General features: G+C 41.0%; 1 protein-coding gene across 1 annotated transcript in view; it reads left to right on the forward strand.

The window, feature by feature from the left end:
- The window catches only part of Scel (sciellin), a 97,571-nt gene that overhangs the window by 20,667 nt on the left and 57,925 nt on the right, over positions 1-18,979 (forward strand). The window contains exons 5-8 of the mRNA XM_028771945.1: positions 2,576-2,644; positions 6,125-6,163; positions 7,901-7,978; positions 9,686-9,751. Of these exons, the coding sequence (XP_028627778.1) occupies positions 2,576-2,644; positions 6,125-6,163; positions 7,901-7,978; positions 9,686-9,751 (252 nt within the window). The remainder of the gene's footprint in view (positions 1-2,575; positions 2,645-6,124; positions 6,164-7,900; positions 7,979-9,685; positions 9,752-18,979) is intronic.

Raw genomic sequence — 18,979 nt, forward strand, 5'->3', positions numbered from 1 at the left:
TGACCAGTTTTTCAATGGAGTTTGTTTTTTTTTTCTGTAGGAACTTTAATTTGCTGTTCTGGGGTCTAGGGACTTAGCACGGGTGCCTCTGCCTTCCTCTTCATTGTTTCAGCGAGTGAGACCTGGTTTACAGTGGCCCTCATTTCACCAAGAGACACTGATCATTTGAGTCAAACAACCAAGAAAATTGTTCAGTGCATATAAGTAGCCTTTCCCTGGATCACCAGAGAACGCATACTCTTGTTTTAAACGGTGGCAGTGAAAACTAAGTCTTGTCTTCTCAGCATACCCACAATGCACCTGAGTATAAAAGAATCATGATGCCACCCATGCTAACTTTACATTTGAAATCATATTGGTTTCCGGAAATCCTCCTCTTGGTGGCCAGCATTTTGGCTAAACCAGTTGGCCAAGTTTTTATCACTAGTAACAGGACTAGTGGATCCTAGAGATGACCTATAACTAATATCACAAAATAAGTCTCCTAAAGAAGTACGGCAGCCTCTCCTGGAACTCCCTCAAATGAGGCTGCTTGTCATTTTACCCAGACCCAGAGTGTTTCCTGAGGCAGTCACATGGCCACTTTGGAGCATCTGTTGGGTTCTGGGAGCACAGAGATGCATGAAGCAACCTTGGCCATTAAGAAGCTCTTACACGGATGGAGGAGATCATGAGCTAGTACTGTAGTTCACCATAAGAAGTACAGATGGAGGTGTTTGGGAAGTAGAGAAAAAGGAGAGATTGCTTTGGCCTGAATAATCTCAGACCTCACCAAGGCAGTGTGGTCTTTGGTGGATGCTACTGCTCAAGAATGAGCAGGAGCTTTTAAGTGGGGCTGGTTAGCTGGCACAGGGTAGGGCTTTCCAACAGAGGTGAGAGTGTGTACAAAGAGCTGGTGGAGCCGAGGCTGGATTAGCATATTCTTGTCACCTTAGGTAACAGCAGCATATTATCTGAAGCTAGAAAGTCTCCTTGTGTAGTTCCTTGGGCAGATCATTTAATCGTGTCAAGTCAAGTTGGTATCATCTATGGACTATCCTCGGATCCAGACATGGAGTTGAAAACTGGATCCAAAACAGTTCCAGCTTCCACTGAATCTTCATTCCAGTTGAAGGGTGGTGAGGAGAGGAGAGAATGAAAAATAACAATAACTATTGCTCTAAGTCCCCACAAAGATTGCTCTCTGTAGACTTCAGGAAGCATCACTTCATGCTAAGAGAAGAACAAATCCAGCCAGAGTCTACAGCTTTTGTGAATGTGCTGGTTTTTGTTTCCACTGTTGTAAATTTGTTTATGTTTTTGCTTTATGTATTTTCTTGTTTGTTTTGAGGTGCTGAAAGCAGAATCTAGGACTTTTCACACAGTAGATGGCACTCATCCATTTTGCTACAAACCATTTGCAGGGGGCCTTTTGATGGAAGTCATCAGAAGCCACCCCACTGTATTTGCACAATACCTGAGAAAGAACCACAGCATGACTTCTGACTTTACTTGGAAGTTTTCTGTAACACTTGAGAAACGTAGTGGAGAAGTTTTATTTCCTTTTTCTGCCTTCTCTGTAATATTCCATCTGCCCATTTATAAATGTTCGTGCCTGTTTATCCTCCAGAGCCCAGGTCAAACTGCATCTTATCAGGAAATCCTCTGATTCTTACATTTAAAACTTGTTCTTTTAAAACTTATAATTTTCTTGAGTTTTATAACATCAGACACATTTGGCCTTTGGATATACATCGGTAATTTCTTCCTCCAGCCCTGAGTGGATAAACAAGATGTATTTTCAGTTAGCAAAATGTTTCTATATTATCTACTTTCAAATATTTGCATTGAAAATAAATATACTACTTAGAGTTCAAATGTAAACTAAGAATTGCAAATACAGTAAATCACACTGTAATATCCCACAAAGCCTGCTCTCTGTGGGTCACAAGACTCCAAAAGCAGGATTCCTTCTCTGTGATCAGCTGGGTAAAGACTTCTACTCGTTCTTCATTTCTCCTGTTTTCCCTTCTGGTTCCTTTCCCATCTCCCCTTCACATGTTTATCATTTCATTTCTCACTTTCTTCTCTCGGTTTCTTTCTGGATTTTCTGTTCCTTTTCTGCACGTTTTGCTCTGTCCAAGTGTTTTGTGCCTGTCCATGGTGCTGAATGTCAAAGAAGGCGTTTTTAGGAGTTCGCTTCTTGCCAGAGCATCTACTCAAACTCAAAACACAAAGATAGTTCCTATTCTGCAGGAACCGACACTGAAAGAGCAAAGGCTAACTGACGACTATTAGCATATGTTTCATGTATCCTCAATTTCAATGTGAGTATCTCATACTTTGATGCTTTTCGAAGGTACGGAAAAATCAGTGGAAGCAATGAAGTATCATTTATTAGCAATAAGAATTGATTTTGCCCTAATTAATTTTACCAGAGTCAAAATTTGAAAGACTTGTGTATGCCAACTTTTTCTTTCCTTGGTAACATGTGCCCTTCCTAGACAAATAGGTCAATATATTTTTTTTCAAATTTATGATAGGTTTCATGAGCTATTTTTGTAATTTTATCTCTTGGTAATTATGTTTTCTACAGGAAAATAGCGGAGAGAGATGAGCCAAAGGCCACAATTAGCCGGTACAGATCTGAGGACATGCTGGACAGGTGAGGTGCTTGTGAACCATGTCAGTGCTTAGAACCACTATGTTTAGCACCGTGTCCCACTCTCACAATGTATCGAGGGGAAAGAGCACACTCACTGACTGTTCTTTGTCCTGGTGCTATCTCAAAAAGGAGAAGCCTCTGAAGACTGAATTGTCTCCTCAATGCACAGAATCTTACCTAGATATATCATCTTTCAGAGGTCTAGATTCCAGGGAAAAGTAGATTGGTTTAGATGCTTATGATTTGAGTATGAAGTGTGGGCTGGATAGACAGACCCCCGCATGGAATCTGTTAGTTCAATTTAAACCGAAGAATATCAGTCTTTATTCCAATCAGGATTCTTGCACCCTGATACCGGAGAAACAGCAGCTTCTGGGAAACTGTTTGTAAATACACACATTGTTGTTAGAAACATGAATCATGCTAAAGAATTTTAAATAAATAATCTGTGGCATGAAGAATAAAGACACTGAAGACTAGAGATTACTTTAAAAAGACTAGGTTAGGGAGCCCCCTAGTGTTTTGCTGTGGAGTAAAGCTTTCCCTTGAACCTTTAAAGAAACGGTCTTTAAAATAAATGTTGCATACGATCTATTTTGATGGTATTCTCTTTAACTCCACACCCAGACCCATCCCTTCCACATGCACTGTGTTTGTTACTTTTTTGTTACTTTGATAAAACAGTATGATCAAGGCAACTTATAAAAGACTTATTTAATTGGCTTCTGGTTTCAGAGGGTTAGAGTCCACGATGGTGTAGTGAAAGGGCAGCTGAGAACTCAGGTCTTGGTCACAGCCACAAGGCAGAAGAAGGGAGAGCACACTCAGGGTGGTGCTCAGGCCAAACCCTGGTGATTCACCTCCTTTAACAAGGCCTCACCTCCTAATCCTTCCCAACAGGTCCACCACCTGGGGACCAATTATTCAAACACATGAACTGTGGAGACTGTTCCCATTCAAACCACCACATATACTCAACTTTATGTTCTTTTTTAACCTATGAAGACTAATTTGTGTTGCTATGTAGTCCTCCACCAGAGTTTGGTCAACTTATCAGGGGGTAGTTTTAGAAAAAAAAAACTGCCTCTCTCCAAGAAGCTCTTGGTTGCCAATAGCTCTATGGCTGGGAGAGGGGCTTCTGTCCATTTCCTACTCTCAGATGCTGGGATCTGGTCTGGGTTGGGCTTGCACAGGATTTATGCATGCTATCACAGCTTCTGTGAACTTACATGTACACCTGCCCCGCTGTGTCTAGAGCACACAGTTCCTTTGTAGCCACCCACTGCTTTTTTTTTTTAAATCTCCTACACTCTCTCTGCCTCTTCTTCTGCCATGAGATAGATCCCTGAGCTCTGGGAGGAGGGAGTACATTATATATATTCCATTTAGAGCTGAGCATTTTGCAGTTTCTTATTCTCTACACCTTTGCCAGTTGTGGGTCTCTATATTAGCCATCACCTCCTGCAGATGAGTTAATGTATTCATACAGAGTAGATTTAATAGCCCGTCCATCTAAGCAGAACAATAGGTTCTTTTCTAGGGCGTAACCTAAGTTGATTTGTTGAAGTGAACTAATTTGTTAAGATAGGATGTTTTAAATCCATCCTTCCTTTTCCCCAAACCTAAATGGTTTAATACAATAGATAATGGGTTGACTCGTGTGAGTCTAGTATCCAGGGAGTGAGTGGTTCAGGGAGCTAAGTTCTTTCCCTGTATTATCACTGCCACCTTGAATCCATGACAGCAAAACTGTAGTGGAGGAGAAATAAAGAGCGTAGAACATATGCAGTCAGCTGTACACTGGAGCAGAATGTGGTAACAACATAAGTCCACACTTTAAAACCCAATCGAATGGTCTCAACTTAATGACCAACATAAGTTGGTAAATGTGACTTCTTTCTGCTCAGGAGAAAAAGAAAATGATTTTGGCAAACATGGAGCATTATGCAACAGAATTTTTCAAAAGACTAGTGAATGGAGGAAGTATAATTGTCTCACACACATGCACACACACACACACACACACACCACTACCCTATAAAAATATGAATAATCACAGGTGAGTTAAAATCCCAGTGAGTCAGGAATGTGAACAATTAACAAAACTATACACTCAGAATCTAAGTCGATATCAAGATAACTTCACCAGCCCCTTTTTTTTAACTTTCAAATATTGTAAAATGTAACACATGGAAAAAGTTCTTTTACAAGAAAATGATTAAATATAAAATTGTTCAGGCATGAGAGAGAATCTGTAAGAAGTTTGACAAGTTGTTCATGTAGACTTGTGTGTTGTGTATGAGGAGTCTCAGACAGAAGCACTGTCACCAAAGCAGACAGGGCCCAAACCTTAGATAGCCAACTAGCCAATAGGTGCTAGCACACACTAAATTTGGAAAGGCCTCAAATACAATCTTTCCTAAGTATTATTTATTTTTAATTAACAGTTCACAATCAGGCTTAATGTGGTTTTGCAAATTCTTACTCTCTCTATATTTAACAACAACTAATTCTGTGAGCATTTCTTTCATATATGCATACAATATGTTTTGGTCATAGTCACTGCCGCAGCTCCCTGCAACTCCTCCTTGTCCTCCATCTCTTGTCCTCAATGTCCTTTTTAAATTTGTATTTATTAATTTTATGCTCATGGAGGCTTTGCCTGCATGTCTATCTGTGCACCGTGTGCATGCCTTGGTGTTGGAGGAGGCCAGAGGAGGGTGTGAGCTGCCATGTAGGTGCTGGGAATTGAACCTAGATCCTCAGGAAGAACAACCAGTGCCCTTAACTGCTGACCCGGCCTCCATGTCTTTATTGTTTCTTGTATAGCCGAAGTCAAATTTGTGCAGCCTCTGTAGTTACGGCTGTAGCACCATCTATTGGAACATAGCCAGCCTTAAAGAAAAACTTTGACTCTCTAGAAGCCCTTGGATGTCAATACCTCTTCAGCTGGGGATGAGGGCTTGGATCCCCTATTTGCTATATTCTGGAATGTTGACTGGCTTGGTCTGGTGCAGCCCTGTACAGGCCGCATTACCTTTTATAGTTTTAGAACAACAATTCTCAAGTAAAAACTTTTGATCTTACTCATGATATAATAAAGTGTTGCCTGGCTTACAAAACCAGAGGTCCCATTGCTGTGGGCCCTTATTCATCCCTCAGGCTTGCCCCTGTTATGGAGTTAAGGTTATGATTTTCACATTTGTATTGTTAAGAAAATTATGGAGTCTAACATCTTAAGACATTAGACTTAAATAATGAATTTTCTGAAGAAAACTTATCTTGAGATCTAGTACAGGAGATTTTTAAGCGTCATGAAAGCATCTTACCAAATTTATTCAAACAGTTATGGGTTTCCTTTTTCTCCAGTAACCTTAAGCTTTGCCTAGTAACTTTAAATTCATGGAGAAGCAGAAATAAAGGAAGAATTGACTTGGTTTTCCCCATTGCTCAAAATACACCACTGTTTGTGTCTTCTAGAACGCTGTCCATGTTTAAAACAACAGACCCAACCAAGACGTAAGTACTTTCTTAACTGATGTGTGTTTCCTTGTATGCATTTTAAAACAACCAGGGCTTACGACCTTCAGGCAATGTGTTATTGGAATAGAACCACAGCCCTGTGCTGTTGGTGGGGTTAGTAGCAGAGGAGAAGAACCAAACTAGGCTTCAAAGAACCAAGTACTTTCTGGCTGGCTAGAACTGTAAGAGCTTACACTGTAACCAACCGCTAAGGCCTAGATCAATACAAGGCCTTTAGTCTTATATTTTAAAGTGGATTCAGGGCTGGAGGGGTGGCTTAGTGGTTAAGAGCCCTGGCTGGTCTTTCAGAGGATCCAGATTTGATTGCTAGCACCCACATGGCAGCCCACAACCCTCTGTAATTCCAGTTCTAGGAGATCTGATGCCCTCTTCTGGCCTCCTCTGGCACCATGCATGTAAGTGGTGCACAGAAATACATGCCGGCAAAAAAAGCTCTCTCTCTCTCTCTCTCTCTCTCTCTCTCTCTCTCTCTCTCTCTCTCTGTGTGTGTGTGTGTGTGTGTGTGTGTGTGTAGAATGGACTCTATCTTTCTCCCATTTCTTAGGCAACCAACTCTTTCTCACTCCACGCCTCATCCTTTTCCCTCACACCAATGCCTCTCCCTCAGTGCTGAATCATGAGATATCAAATATATTTTCCTCTGCATATCTTCCTAGTATTTATAGGCAACACAAATTAGATGAACTACTCAAATATAGTTATTTTAAAAACTATTTAAGTAGATTATTAATGCTGGATCCCAATATTAATGTGTAAAACAGACCCTGGGTCATTGCCACTTTAATTAATTAATTAATTAATTATGAATTAATTTGTCTACATCTCAAATGTTCCTCCTTGTTCCAGTCCCTCCCTCACCAAATCTCTCCACTCCATTCCCCATCCCCTTCTCTTTTGAGAGAGTGGGACCCTCCCTGTGAGTCCACACACACTAGCATATCAAGTCTCTCCCTGATTAGGAGTATCCTCTCCCACTGAGGCCAGACAGGGCAGCCATGAAGACTGGGCTGCCTGTCTGCTACATATGTTCTGGGGGACCTCATTCCAGCCTGTGTGTGTCCTTTGGTTGGTATTACCCTGTTTTTTGGAGGATCTGAATATATTAATAAATGACAGGTGAAGATTACAACTGTGTGTTTTTCAGTTTTTTTCTTAAGATCATATTTCTAATGCAAAAACATAGTATGATTCTGTCAACACAACATAATGATGAGATTAAGAGAATACAAATCCATAACATGTCACACTGATCAGCCTGAACAGCACATGATTAACACCACATGTTAATGACTTTCTCAGTCAGTTATTTTATCTTTTAACCAGCTATGTAAGAGTCTGACAGTGGACACAACATGCAAACTAAGGAAGAGCTTTCTTCTTACAGCTTTTCAATCCTCAAGCCAACTACTTTATTGTAGATGGAGAGCAGGCATGGATATAAGTAGATTATAAGATGTTTCAAATGCAGTGTGTGTGTGTGTTTGTGTGTGTATGTTTGTGTATGTGTGTGTATGTGTGTGTGTGTTTGTGTGTGTATATGTGTGTGTTTGTGTGTGTGTTTGTATGTGTGTGTATGTTTGTGTATGTGTGTGTGTTTGTGTATGTGTGTGTGTCTTTGTGTATGTGTGTGTATATGTGTGTGTTTGTGTATGTGTGTGTGTGTGTAGAGAAGCTGGAATGTAATGATGACCTGCTGTTCTGCTCATCTAACAGGCCAGCTGGAAGCTCCTTCAATGGAAACTCTACCGTCACAGCTTCAACTCCGGCTACCACTCCTGTGAAAAAAAAGAGGTAAGGTGGGCACTCTGTGCTGCCTCTTGCTAACTAACATCCTGCAAAAGATTTCTCCTTATTAACTGCCAGATCTACCCCGACCCCCACCCCAAGGCTTGAAGGCATGTCCAGAACTGTTTGTTTTTGTTTTTTTCCCAAACATCGCAGTATCCTTGGGGCTTTGAAACTGTAGGTCATGATTTCACACTTCTGCTATCTTTAGATTTTATAGTGGTTGGTACTGTAGCCAGAGCTTGTGTGCTCTAAGAAAGCACTCTACAGCTGAGCTACAGCCACGCTCCTCTAGGGGACTTCGATGGTCCGCTCACACATTTAGAGCTGTGCTACTTCATGTGAGCTTTCATATGGCTGTGCTACAGCGAGGGGCTTAACCTGAAACCATGATCGGTGAATAACCACACATGACGACGGACCTACAGATGCCCCTGCCCTCCGCACATGAGGCTAACTCTGCATGAAAGCAGATTAAAGACCCTTTCGACCCTTTCTGGGGACTTCTTTTCTGTTTGCTTTGTTCCTTTAGAGGCTAAAGTTTAGACAATCTCATTTTTATTTTCATTGTATACATATGGTTTTATGTCATTCATAAAACTAAAAATAAATCTATGTGACACAGTATACTCCTAAGTACTTACCCAAAGGAGCCTAAGCCAGCATAGCCCAGACAAACGGGAAGGGAGGAGGTTAATAGAGGGTGACAAGGGCAGGGGGAAATATTCTCAATGGACAATAGATACCTGTGTGAAAATATTTAATGTTAGTTTCTTAAAATCAAAATAAACACAATCAATACACCAGTGGTCACTCCAGCACAAGCTCACAAGAGCTGAGCTGTGAAAGCCATTCTAGGTATCTAACAGTGGAACCATGGATGGAGAAAATGAGGCATAGAACACGATAGGATTTCTTTTTTCTTTCCTGTCTGTCTGTCTGTCTGTCTGTCTGTCTGTCTTTTCTTTCCTTTTTTTCTATTTCTTTCTCTTTTTTGCCATCAAGCTATGGCTACATTGAAGTTATGTCAACTGGAGATGCTGGCATTAAGCAATTTAAGCTGGTTTACTTTAGGAATGTTGGCCAGAATTCCTGGCTTCCTACCTCCCTGTCCCTTCCCAAGACCCCACCCCACACCCCTCTCATTTTGTCTTTCTTATCTTGCCTTCTCAGCAGGGCCCTTGGCCACATCGAGAGGTATATGAAATTATATCCCCCCACTATAAGGTCATCTTTCTTGCAGATGTTGTAGCTGAGGTTAGCATTGCTATAGCATTCAGTTCTGTTTTAGTATCCTCATCAGAGTGTTCTGGCATGTGGTTTAAGAATCAGATCTTAACTAGAGAATAAAGTTGTGATTTCACTATGAACTAGATTGGGAAAATAGACAGGAAGAACAATGTGGAGACATGCATGGACCTGCAGTCCAGACTTAGCAGTTGCTATTCTTCCAAGTTTTTACCTTTAAAGGAAATGTCCACATGTTTGGTGTCACAGGAAATGAAAAAGCCAATTCACTTGGGGAAAATATCCTGAAGCATAGAGTCCTTTTTTTCCTACTCCATTTATAAAATATTGTTTATTCTATTTCCAAGGTTTCCTGTAAAATTATCTTGCTGACTTTTTAGCTATCAACTGTCTTCCTAACCCAAGACATGGGGTGGGATCAGCCATTCAAACACTGTGATTATGATTGATGTCATTTCTTAACAGACAGTCCTGGTTCCCACCGCCCCCTCCTGGTCACAACGCCTCTCCAAGCTCAGGAGCCAGCAGAAGGTAAGGGGAGGTGTCAGAGGTAATTGCTATGTCACTGATGGAAGTGTGTATTAGTCACTGACAGCGTATAATTGTGGATGTTTTGAATAAACTGATGACAGTTTTGTGAACCCTGAAGAAGACAGTGCCCAGCGGGAGTGGGGTCAGGCTTACCGGCACCCTTGGTGAGAAATCTGACAAGCTTCGAGAATTGAGGAGGTGCCTATGTTAGTTTGCAATGTTTTCCTGTGACAAAGAGCTACAGATGTAGGAAAGTGGAAACTTATCACCTTACTGTGACAGATCAAGATGTGAGCAGGACTGGCTCTTCCTGAGGGCTGTGAGACATGCTTGCTCTCCTAAGTAGCTGCTGGCTTCCTGGCAACCATTCACATCCCCTAGTCTGCACCGTCTGACTTTCCATGTCAACGGCCACCTTCACACGGCATCCTTTCTATGCAAATAGACGAGTACAAGTTTCTTTTGCTTTTAAGAACACCAGACTTGTTGGATTAGGGCTCCATCTTATTCCAGGATGAGATCTTATTAACTGACAAGACCTGAAAAGACCCTGCTCCCCCAAAATGCCACATTCTCAGGAAGAACAAGTCAAAACTTCCACGTGGGAATCTCAGGGGACATAACTCACCTCCTCACAGTGTCAGGGAGAGAACTGAGCCAAAGTTCAGGCTGGGGTGCCATTGTGGGTCCATCTACTTCAAGCCCAGATGAAAAGTGGGGATATGTGTGACAAATTCCTCGTAAGCATGGTGTGATGGACAGGAAGTGACAGATGAGTGTTTTCTCTTTACTTGACCTTTTGAGAAGAAACATAACTAAAACTGTAGACTCCATTCTACAGTCGCCGTGCAGGGCACACCAACAATTCAATAAATAGTTAATAGATCAATCATTGTGTCAAACGCCATTCTGGATTATTGGGCTCTCTTGGTGAACAAAACACAGCGCTTCTGTCTTGGACTTTAGAAAAATGTCTTCTACAAGTGTTGAGTTCCTATGGTGTATGTCACCACTAACACAGGAGGGAGGCGTGGCCTGTGACTGATTTTTTTTATTATTTTAGATTTGCATTCTGATATCCAAAATTTTTCCATGTCAGAAGCCAAAGTATCTTCAACAAAATAGTTCCATATTTCAATGGGGTTTTGTCCTGCTTATAATTGTGAAACTGTATGTGTGTGTAATATAATACTGGCATTTTTTTTTTAATGTTCATCTGCTGCACACACTTCCAGTGTCTCTTTTATTTCCAAATGATAGAAATTTGTAGAGATAAAAGTCCTTTAATATTATTCTTTAATATGTCCTTTAACATTATTGGATCTGTAAATATATAAATCAACTGTAGTTGGTCAAAGAAATTAAGTTACTTTTCCACATCTTTCTATATATTTATATATAGATATGATATCAATGAAGTTATAGGACACATTAAATAACCACATTAAATAATAAAAACAATATTAAATAATATGTGATAACATCTACTTTCTCTTAAAATGTTTTTTCTTAAACATGTATATTTGTGGGTGACTTCTTGTTATGTGAACAACCAAGTGTCATTATATTTCTAGTGTAAAACCTCCTTTGTCCTGAGGGTATTACCAGATTATTGCTGTATAGCTACTCACATTTCTCTCTGTCGGTTACAGTATTCCCCACCCCCACTTCCAAACACCAGGAGAGCCATTTAATATTTCTTTGATAAGCAACAAATGGTATTTTTGCTAGAAGTATTTATTAGATATTTCCAAAATAACTTAATTTTGGTCCGTCCTTCCTGCTTCTCGTATTAATATAGATTATCGTCAGAATGGGAAAGTGATTATAGAACTTTGTAAAAAATGTGCAAAGATGGGTCATGGTTCAAAATCTCATATACTCAAGGCCTGTTGAGCTTGTGGGTATGGGTTTGCTCAGAGCTGGCTGCCCTGGCTCTCAGTCACAGCAATCCAGCAATTGGCTGGATGTGTTTTTACAAGGCAGATGAAATGAGTAACAATGCTCCCTTAAAAACAAATGCGGCTCAGATCCGTAGCGCTGGAGCCAAAGAAATGAGATTGTGGGTTTCGTTGATCAATGAAGCTCTCGGCTCCTGTTTAGGATCACCGGTATTTACATAATGCCCACCCGAAAGGCTTCTCTCTGCCTTGAGATGATACAGCCACACCGGGCGTAAGGGCTTGACTCTAAAAGCGTAAGCACTTTGGAGTTGGGTACAGTATCTTCTTCTTTAATGCCTTCAATGCCAGTGTCTTCCAGGGTTGATAAGTAGACTTCGTAGAAAATGCTGGGGGGTAGGGGGTGGGAAAAGGGGCAATTATTAATGAGGAAAGGAAGTGAATGCTACAAAAACAGATCTCTGTCCCCATAGAAACCAAAGTGAATGAAAGTAGGTCAGAGACAGATAAAACTGGGGGACCATGAGTTTAACACCAGTTCCGAGCATAATGCTAAAGCTATTTTTCTTTATCTTTCACGATACACTGGGAGCCTCTCCCTTTCTCCTCCCTGGCCTCTTCTCGCAAAGCATTGTCCCGTTGCCTCGCTGTGTGTTCTGCCCACTGCACAGACACGCGTTCATGGCGCAGTCTGTCCCTGAAATGTTGTTTTATCTTCGACCGGCTCTCTGTGTTGTATGCTTATCCATCCTGCAGACATCCACCATCCCAAGAGACAGCGCTCTCCAAACGTCTTTTTAGCTAGACCTCTGCAGCCTTTAACATGGTGGATCATTCCTTTTCTTGTTAGTTCCCTTCTTAACTTAATGAGCTAGCCAGGAAATCAAAGTGAGTTGTGTTTGGATAGAAAGCTTGTGCTGGCCCGCATAAGCTGGGACAAGGGTTTGTTTTCCTAACGGAGGTCATGACTTCATACTTTTATTGTCTGTCTAACATCTTTCTTTACACATGGATGTTTATGCCTACGACTGTTTATCTGTATGTGCATGCTAGGTTTTATATCTACATCTATAACTGTAAATCTATAACTTTACATCTGTACATATTCAAGAAAACAAGGCCAGCAAGATCAGCTAAACTTTAAATGATCACGTACCAGTCTGAAAGAACATTTGAAATAAGCTTAAACTACGCAACAAACCACATTTACAGCTAAATAAAAAACTTACGTATTTTTAAAAAAGCAAAGCAAAAACAAAACCATAAACAAACAACAACAGCAACAACAACAACAAAACAACCCCTCACTTGTTCTGAGGTTTTCACAGCTGTGGAACTTAAACACAGCCCACGACTAGGTGTGGACTCTTTTCCTGAACTATATGCAAAGCCCTGAAAACCAATAATGAACAAAATTATAAACAATAAAGCAAAATGTCTTTTACAGAAGAAAATGTGAATGGCCCAAAGACCAGATTTTAAGTTTTGAGATATCACCCTCAAATGCTTTAAGTCATTTTTAAGGCTTAAGAATAGAATTTGGTAAAAGATTTGATTCTGTATGGCTTTACTCTCTCACACTTGAGAATAAAGTGTGATAAAGTAATTGTTAGAGTCACGTAGCTGTTGCTCATAACTTTGCTTTAGTTTCAATAATTTCTTAACTAAAATTTCCAAGACTAAGTAAAACTTCCTAAGGAAATGATAATTTTCTCTTCCACATCCATTAGTCTTGAAATAAAGGACTCAGGCATGAATGATCAAACAAAATAGAGGGTAAAATTGAAAAGTATGAAGGCTTTTTGTTTGCAATAAATATTAAAGAGACAAATTTAATCCATGAAAAAAGGGCACAGCATGTAAACCTTGCTTAAGCAAACTCATTCCCCCTTTTAACTGATTTCTGAGGTTGCTCTTGGTCAGTGTGCTGCTCACTGGATAGTAAATGTTGTTTTGGAACGCAAGTAACCAGCCTAATGTTTTGAATTATCAAGATATGTCAACAGGTTTATATTCTCTGAAGTTTTATCTGATGTCATCAAAACAAATATTTTCCTTTCATTTTTATCTAGACTGAATAAAAAAATTTAGCTTTATTAGCTATTCTTTATTCCGTTCATCTGTTCTGCCCCCAGGATCAAGCCTTACTGTTTTCTCTTTATTCAACTCTTTCATCTTAAAAATATCTTCTTTGACATTTTCTGGGCAGATCCTCCAAATCCATTCAGTTGGCACTCGTTCCCTTCATCCTGCCAATGATTTCCATCTGCATTTGACTGGTTTCCATTATCTTCAGCTCTCAGGAACAGCGCTCCCTAAGGTCACCGATGGCCTTGGTGGTAACGCCCTGCTGATCCAGCAGGTCCTGCAGCCTGGCCCTCTCACATTGCCCAGCTACTCTGCTGCCTCTCGACCATATTAACCACCCCGCAAAAACACGTTTCTGGATTTTCTTTTATTTTAAATAATTCCCCTTTAGTCGCCTTTTCTTCTTCATGACCCTATAGTTTCTTTCAGTTAACGTGACAAAATTACCTTGACAAAAATCATCTGAGGGGAGAAGGAGTTTTACTTCACCTTACAATTCCAGGTTACACTCCATCATCAAGTCAGAAACTTCAAACAGCTAGTCATACTGTGTCCATGGTAAAGGCCAGGGAGAAGTGAATGCAGACACGCTTACCTGCTTGCTTGTGCTTGTCTTGACTTCTCCACATTTATACAGCACAGGAGTCCTTACCTAGGGGATGGTACCGCCCATGGTTGGCTGGGGCTTCCTACGTTAGTTAACTTAATTAAGACAGTTTCCAGCAGATGTGCCTACTGGCCAATTCAACGTAGAAAATCCCTCACTGAGATTTTCTTCTCAGGGGATTCTAGTTTGTGCTGACAGTTTCAGTTTACCATGATAGAAGTTGAAGGTTCCCCAAATTTTCCTACATAACCGCACATACCTGGTGTATAAGCAGACCTGACATCCTGCCTTCTAAGTGCATTTTGGATCCAGTCGCCTTCTAATACTTATCACCTTGAATCCTTTCTTTCCTGGATTATGACAAAAGGAGATTTCTTTATGGTCTCCTTTCTCTTACCCTTATATCCACTCTTTATGCCTCTATACAAAGACAAAGTTACATTATGAAAAATAATAGTAATCAGACCACTTCACTTTCCTAAGTAACAAATCCAATGATTTTACATTATTCTAGAAAAATGAGCCAGGCTCTTAGCAGGACTACTCAGAGTTGCTTGCTCTCCATCCATCATGGATCCCCTTGTTCGGTTCAGTCACTTAATCTGTTGTTTATTCCATTCTCTACATTCTAACAAGCCACAAGATACCCAGCCTTTCTGTCTTGAATACTTATCTTCTCCTACTTGAATCCTATCTGAGACACTAAAGTTCTCCGACCGTGGCCGTGTTTTTTATCTGATTTCTCTTCACGGTTTTCATTTCTGATTTACACCCATTCTCTTCTCTTAGCTCCATGTTCGCTAAGAAAGTTTTTTCATAGTATTAAAATGCTTCCCGCATAAAGTTTTAACTAGAGATGCAAACGGAGGGATGGTGACATTCTACGGAAAAAGTTCAGGCTGAATTATGTATCAACAATCAGACGTCTCTGAGATCTTAGGTCAGGCGTTTCTCTCTGGCTGGAATTTCTTACAGGCCATTCCCACTGATGCTCCGCTCAGCAGCTTCATCCTCCACCTCATTTTTTCATCCTCTCAGAAAATTCCCGCACTATTTATGCTGTTTAGTTTAGTTCCTATGCACGGAAATCCCGGAAGAGCTCATTCTCGTATCCGACGGGAGGATTCATTGACCTGCATTCTTAGCATCTAATCTTGAAGGAGAATCCGTGCTACCTTTTACAACAAAAGTATTCTTTCAAGTCATAACCATACCATCTTTACGGTAGTGTTTGAGATTAGCTCGGGCCAAGGAAAAGTCGCCACTAGGTGGCAGTAGCACACTAAGCTTAGTTTGGCTGGTGCTTTGCTGGGTTTGTGGGTATAGAGCAGTGAGATTCTCCAATTGCCATGTGAGCCACACTCACAGGGGAAAAGGGAAGGGTTCTCCTGGAAGGAGAAGGATCTTAAAGGGAGCTTATGGGTCCAGGAGGTACCATTTGGGAGTGTGGTGGAAAATTCCTGTACCAGAACTCTGAGGGGCCACTGCAGCTTGGAGTTCTTCATGATAGCTAAAGGTGCCAACCTCAGGCATAAATAACCAGTTTACCAGCAACACAAGGGGTCACACAAGAGCATTCGTATCCTGTGGGAGATCTGATATGCACGGCAACCTTGTAATGTGGACTTGGGGGACAGATCTTGGAAGAAGAGGAGAGAAATTACACATCGAAGGGCTTTGGAGCCCAAAGTGGTTTTAAGTATAATGATGTAACCATTCGGTGTCAAATTATTGCCCTGGGCATGCGCAGTAAGACCAAAGACACTGCTAACGTGCTTAGCATTGAGCAGGTGGATTCTGGGATGCTTGAAGGACGTTTTTGTGGAGGTGACTCTCAAGCAATAAGAAATGCTCGGAGATGGGTTGGGATTAGGCTCAGGTAAGAGGCGAAGGGATCCAGACTTAAGGATGGACTTTAAATGTGGCATATTTAGAATAAAGTTACTGTGGAGACAATATCAAATAAGAAAGGGATGAATATGGATTGCTGCCCAAGGCTTTTTTTTTTCCTGAAATCTGGACTCAGAAAAAATATTGTTAATAATCCTCATTGGGCAACTAATAGTGCAGCATTACCTTTAAACAACTACGATAGCCTATTCATTAAATACATGGGGGCATCTTGTAACCCTTGGCGGCATTGAGTAAACATATCCATAGTTATTTATTAATAAACATATTCATCCTTGATTCTGATTCCTAATGCATTTAAAGCAATTCATCTCCTCAGCTTGTTGCTGCCATCTGAGCCTTGTTCTATGGGCTTAGAGTTTGAGAACTGACAAGATCTCTCCCTACCACCCTTCTTCCCTCCCATTGTCAATCTCACTCCAAAGCACAGCTGTTGATCTCTGTCTATGTGTATGAAAGTACTTGGGTAGATGCCAGAGATGTACTGGCGTTAGGCCCTATCTCTACCCCAGGAGACTCAAAAGCCAACTATCATTAATCATGTCTTTATACTTTTATTTGGCTTTTAAACCTCTTTATCCCATCTTATTGTCATATGTGATTTCTTTGCAAGGGTGATGACATTTGCCAGGCTGGAGCCAATGAGAGAACAGATGACAGGTGCCCTACAGAAAACATAGACTATGGATGTGATGCTGATGGAGATCACTGAGCTGCCTTCTGCCTTCTGCACCAACCAATACATCTTAATGAATGCAAATGCTTCTATGTATTTTGAGGACTTTGAGGTCTAGTGGTTAGATCTCATCTAAGATTCATTCATCAACCTTGCTAGCCAGGCAATATATCACAATCCTGACACAGGAGGAGGACGCAGGAGGCCCACGAGATCAAGGCCAGCCTGAGCCACACACTGAGGCCATGTCAGAAAGCAAAGCAAGCATTTGTTAAGCCATATTAAAGCGCTTGCTTAACGGACAGTATAAATATTCATAAATGCTAGCCAGAATGCCAAGAGAGGAAGAACAATGAAGCCATTGTCTCTTTCTAGTAGTAATAAAGCCAGTACATTTTCTTCTGGAATCATTTTCAAACACAAGGAAGAAAATAAACGTCAGGTAAAAGTGAGATAGTGGACATGTAGCTGTCAAAAGGAGAAAAGAACTATTTCCCATGCACCTCCACATCATCACACCCTGATTCTCTTACAACCTCTTCTTTTATGGGTTTTGACTTCCAGTTAGCGGATTGGTAGAATTAGGGGAGGGAAAAAAAAATCCTGATTGAGAAGCAAGTTGCCATAGCAACCTTGCACTGTAGTTATATTTTCTGTCTGCAACTATAAATGGTAAAATGTAACCTTTCTAATTATGCTGCAGCATTGTTAACTCTTTGGGTACCAAACCCTTTACAAAGTTCGATGCTTCACACACAAAATAAGCAACAGATTTGATTTTCATCGAAACAAAGATCTTTATATTAACTTGCATCTCTTATAAATATTAATGTTGTCTGCACTTAGTAACATCCTGGAGTATAGATAATTTAAAATAATCATGTCTGTGTGTCCAGACTACGTACTTTAAACATCCCAAATACTTAACACATTAACCTGGGTCAAGGTTTGTCCTTTCATTGAAATGGCTTTTGAGTAGAATGAGAAAGCTAGTTTAGCAGGGCAAGGCCTTGACCTTGAACAAGGACTTGTTTTCTCGTCAGTTGTTGGGTCAGGGGGAACTCGGACCGCCTCAGGGCCTCCCCACAGCAGGTTTAAGCAACTCATCCAGACAAGTGAAACCAGTCCTTTGCCCACTGCTGATTTCTGTGACCCCTCCCTTGGGTCCCTATTGTTCCTCTGTCTGCCAAAGACCAGTGTGGTTGCAGAAGCAGAGGTGTTTCCGGTCCAAAGCAGAGATGAGGAAAAACCTGGGCGAGTCAGAATACCTAGGACTTGTCATTTACCAAAACATCACCTTGGATCAAGCATAGACGACAGACAAGTTGGACAAGAGTGAAATAGCTTCGCTGTTTAGCAGTGTTGTCTTGAACTCTCTCAGAGATGCTACACAGTTCTCTCGAAGTACAAACAAACGCTCTGGCACGTCTAAATGGCTCTCTTAGGTCATTCAAATTACAGCGAGAGTTACTTAACTCAGATTTCTTCCCTACTGATACAGCAGAGGTAGAGAACAGTAAGACAAGGGGGATTTGCCTTGTGTAGTAAGCTTGGGAAGGGGACTTAGGAGCAAAGCTTCAGCCTGGGTGTGGCTGAGGGGGTATCCATCACGTGTCTTCCAAGGACAGAGGAGGAGGAGGAGCTTGTAATGACTGTCATTTTTCCTAAGACTGTCTGAACTTGGGGAATGGGGCTGTGTGCTTTTTTGTTTTCTCATCTCTCAACTCTTAAAAAAAAAATCACCCAGCAGATTCACGAGTGATGTAGTCTTTGAACGTACACAGTGCATGCGCCATCCCTCCGTGCCCTTTCCGGTTTTTATTGCTGAGTAGTGTTCTATGGTAGAGATGAACACAGTTCAGTTATCCAGTCACTGAAGGAAAAAACCATCATGGCTTTGAACAGTCCCTGTGGTTTGTGTGAACAAACGTAAACGGTTCTCTTAAGCAAATGCCGACAAGTGTTAGGTCAAGTGATAAGTATGTGCTTAACTTTGTAAGGACCTCATCGGTTTGGGTCAAAATATCTGTTGCGTTTGCATGTAC

The sequence above is a fragment of the Grammomys surdaster genome, unplaced genomic scaffold, assembly GCF_004785775.1.
Source record: "Grammomys surdaster isolate TR1022 unplaced genomic scaffold, NIH_TR_1.0 65, whole genome shotgun sequence".
Taxonomy (NCBI): Eukaryota; Metazoa; Chordata; class Mammalia; order Rodentia; family Muridae; genus Grammomys; species Grammomys surdaster.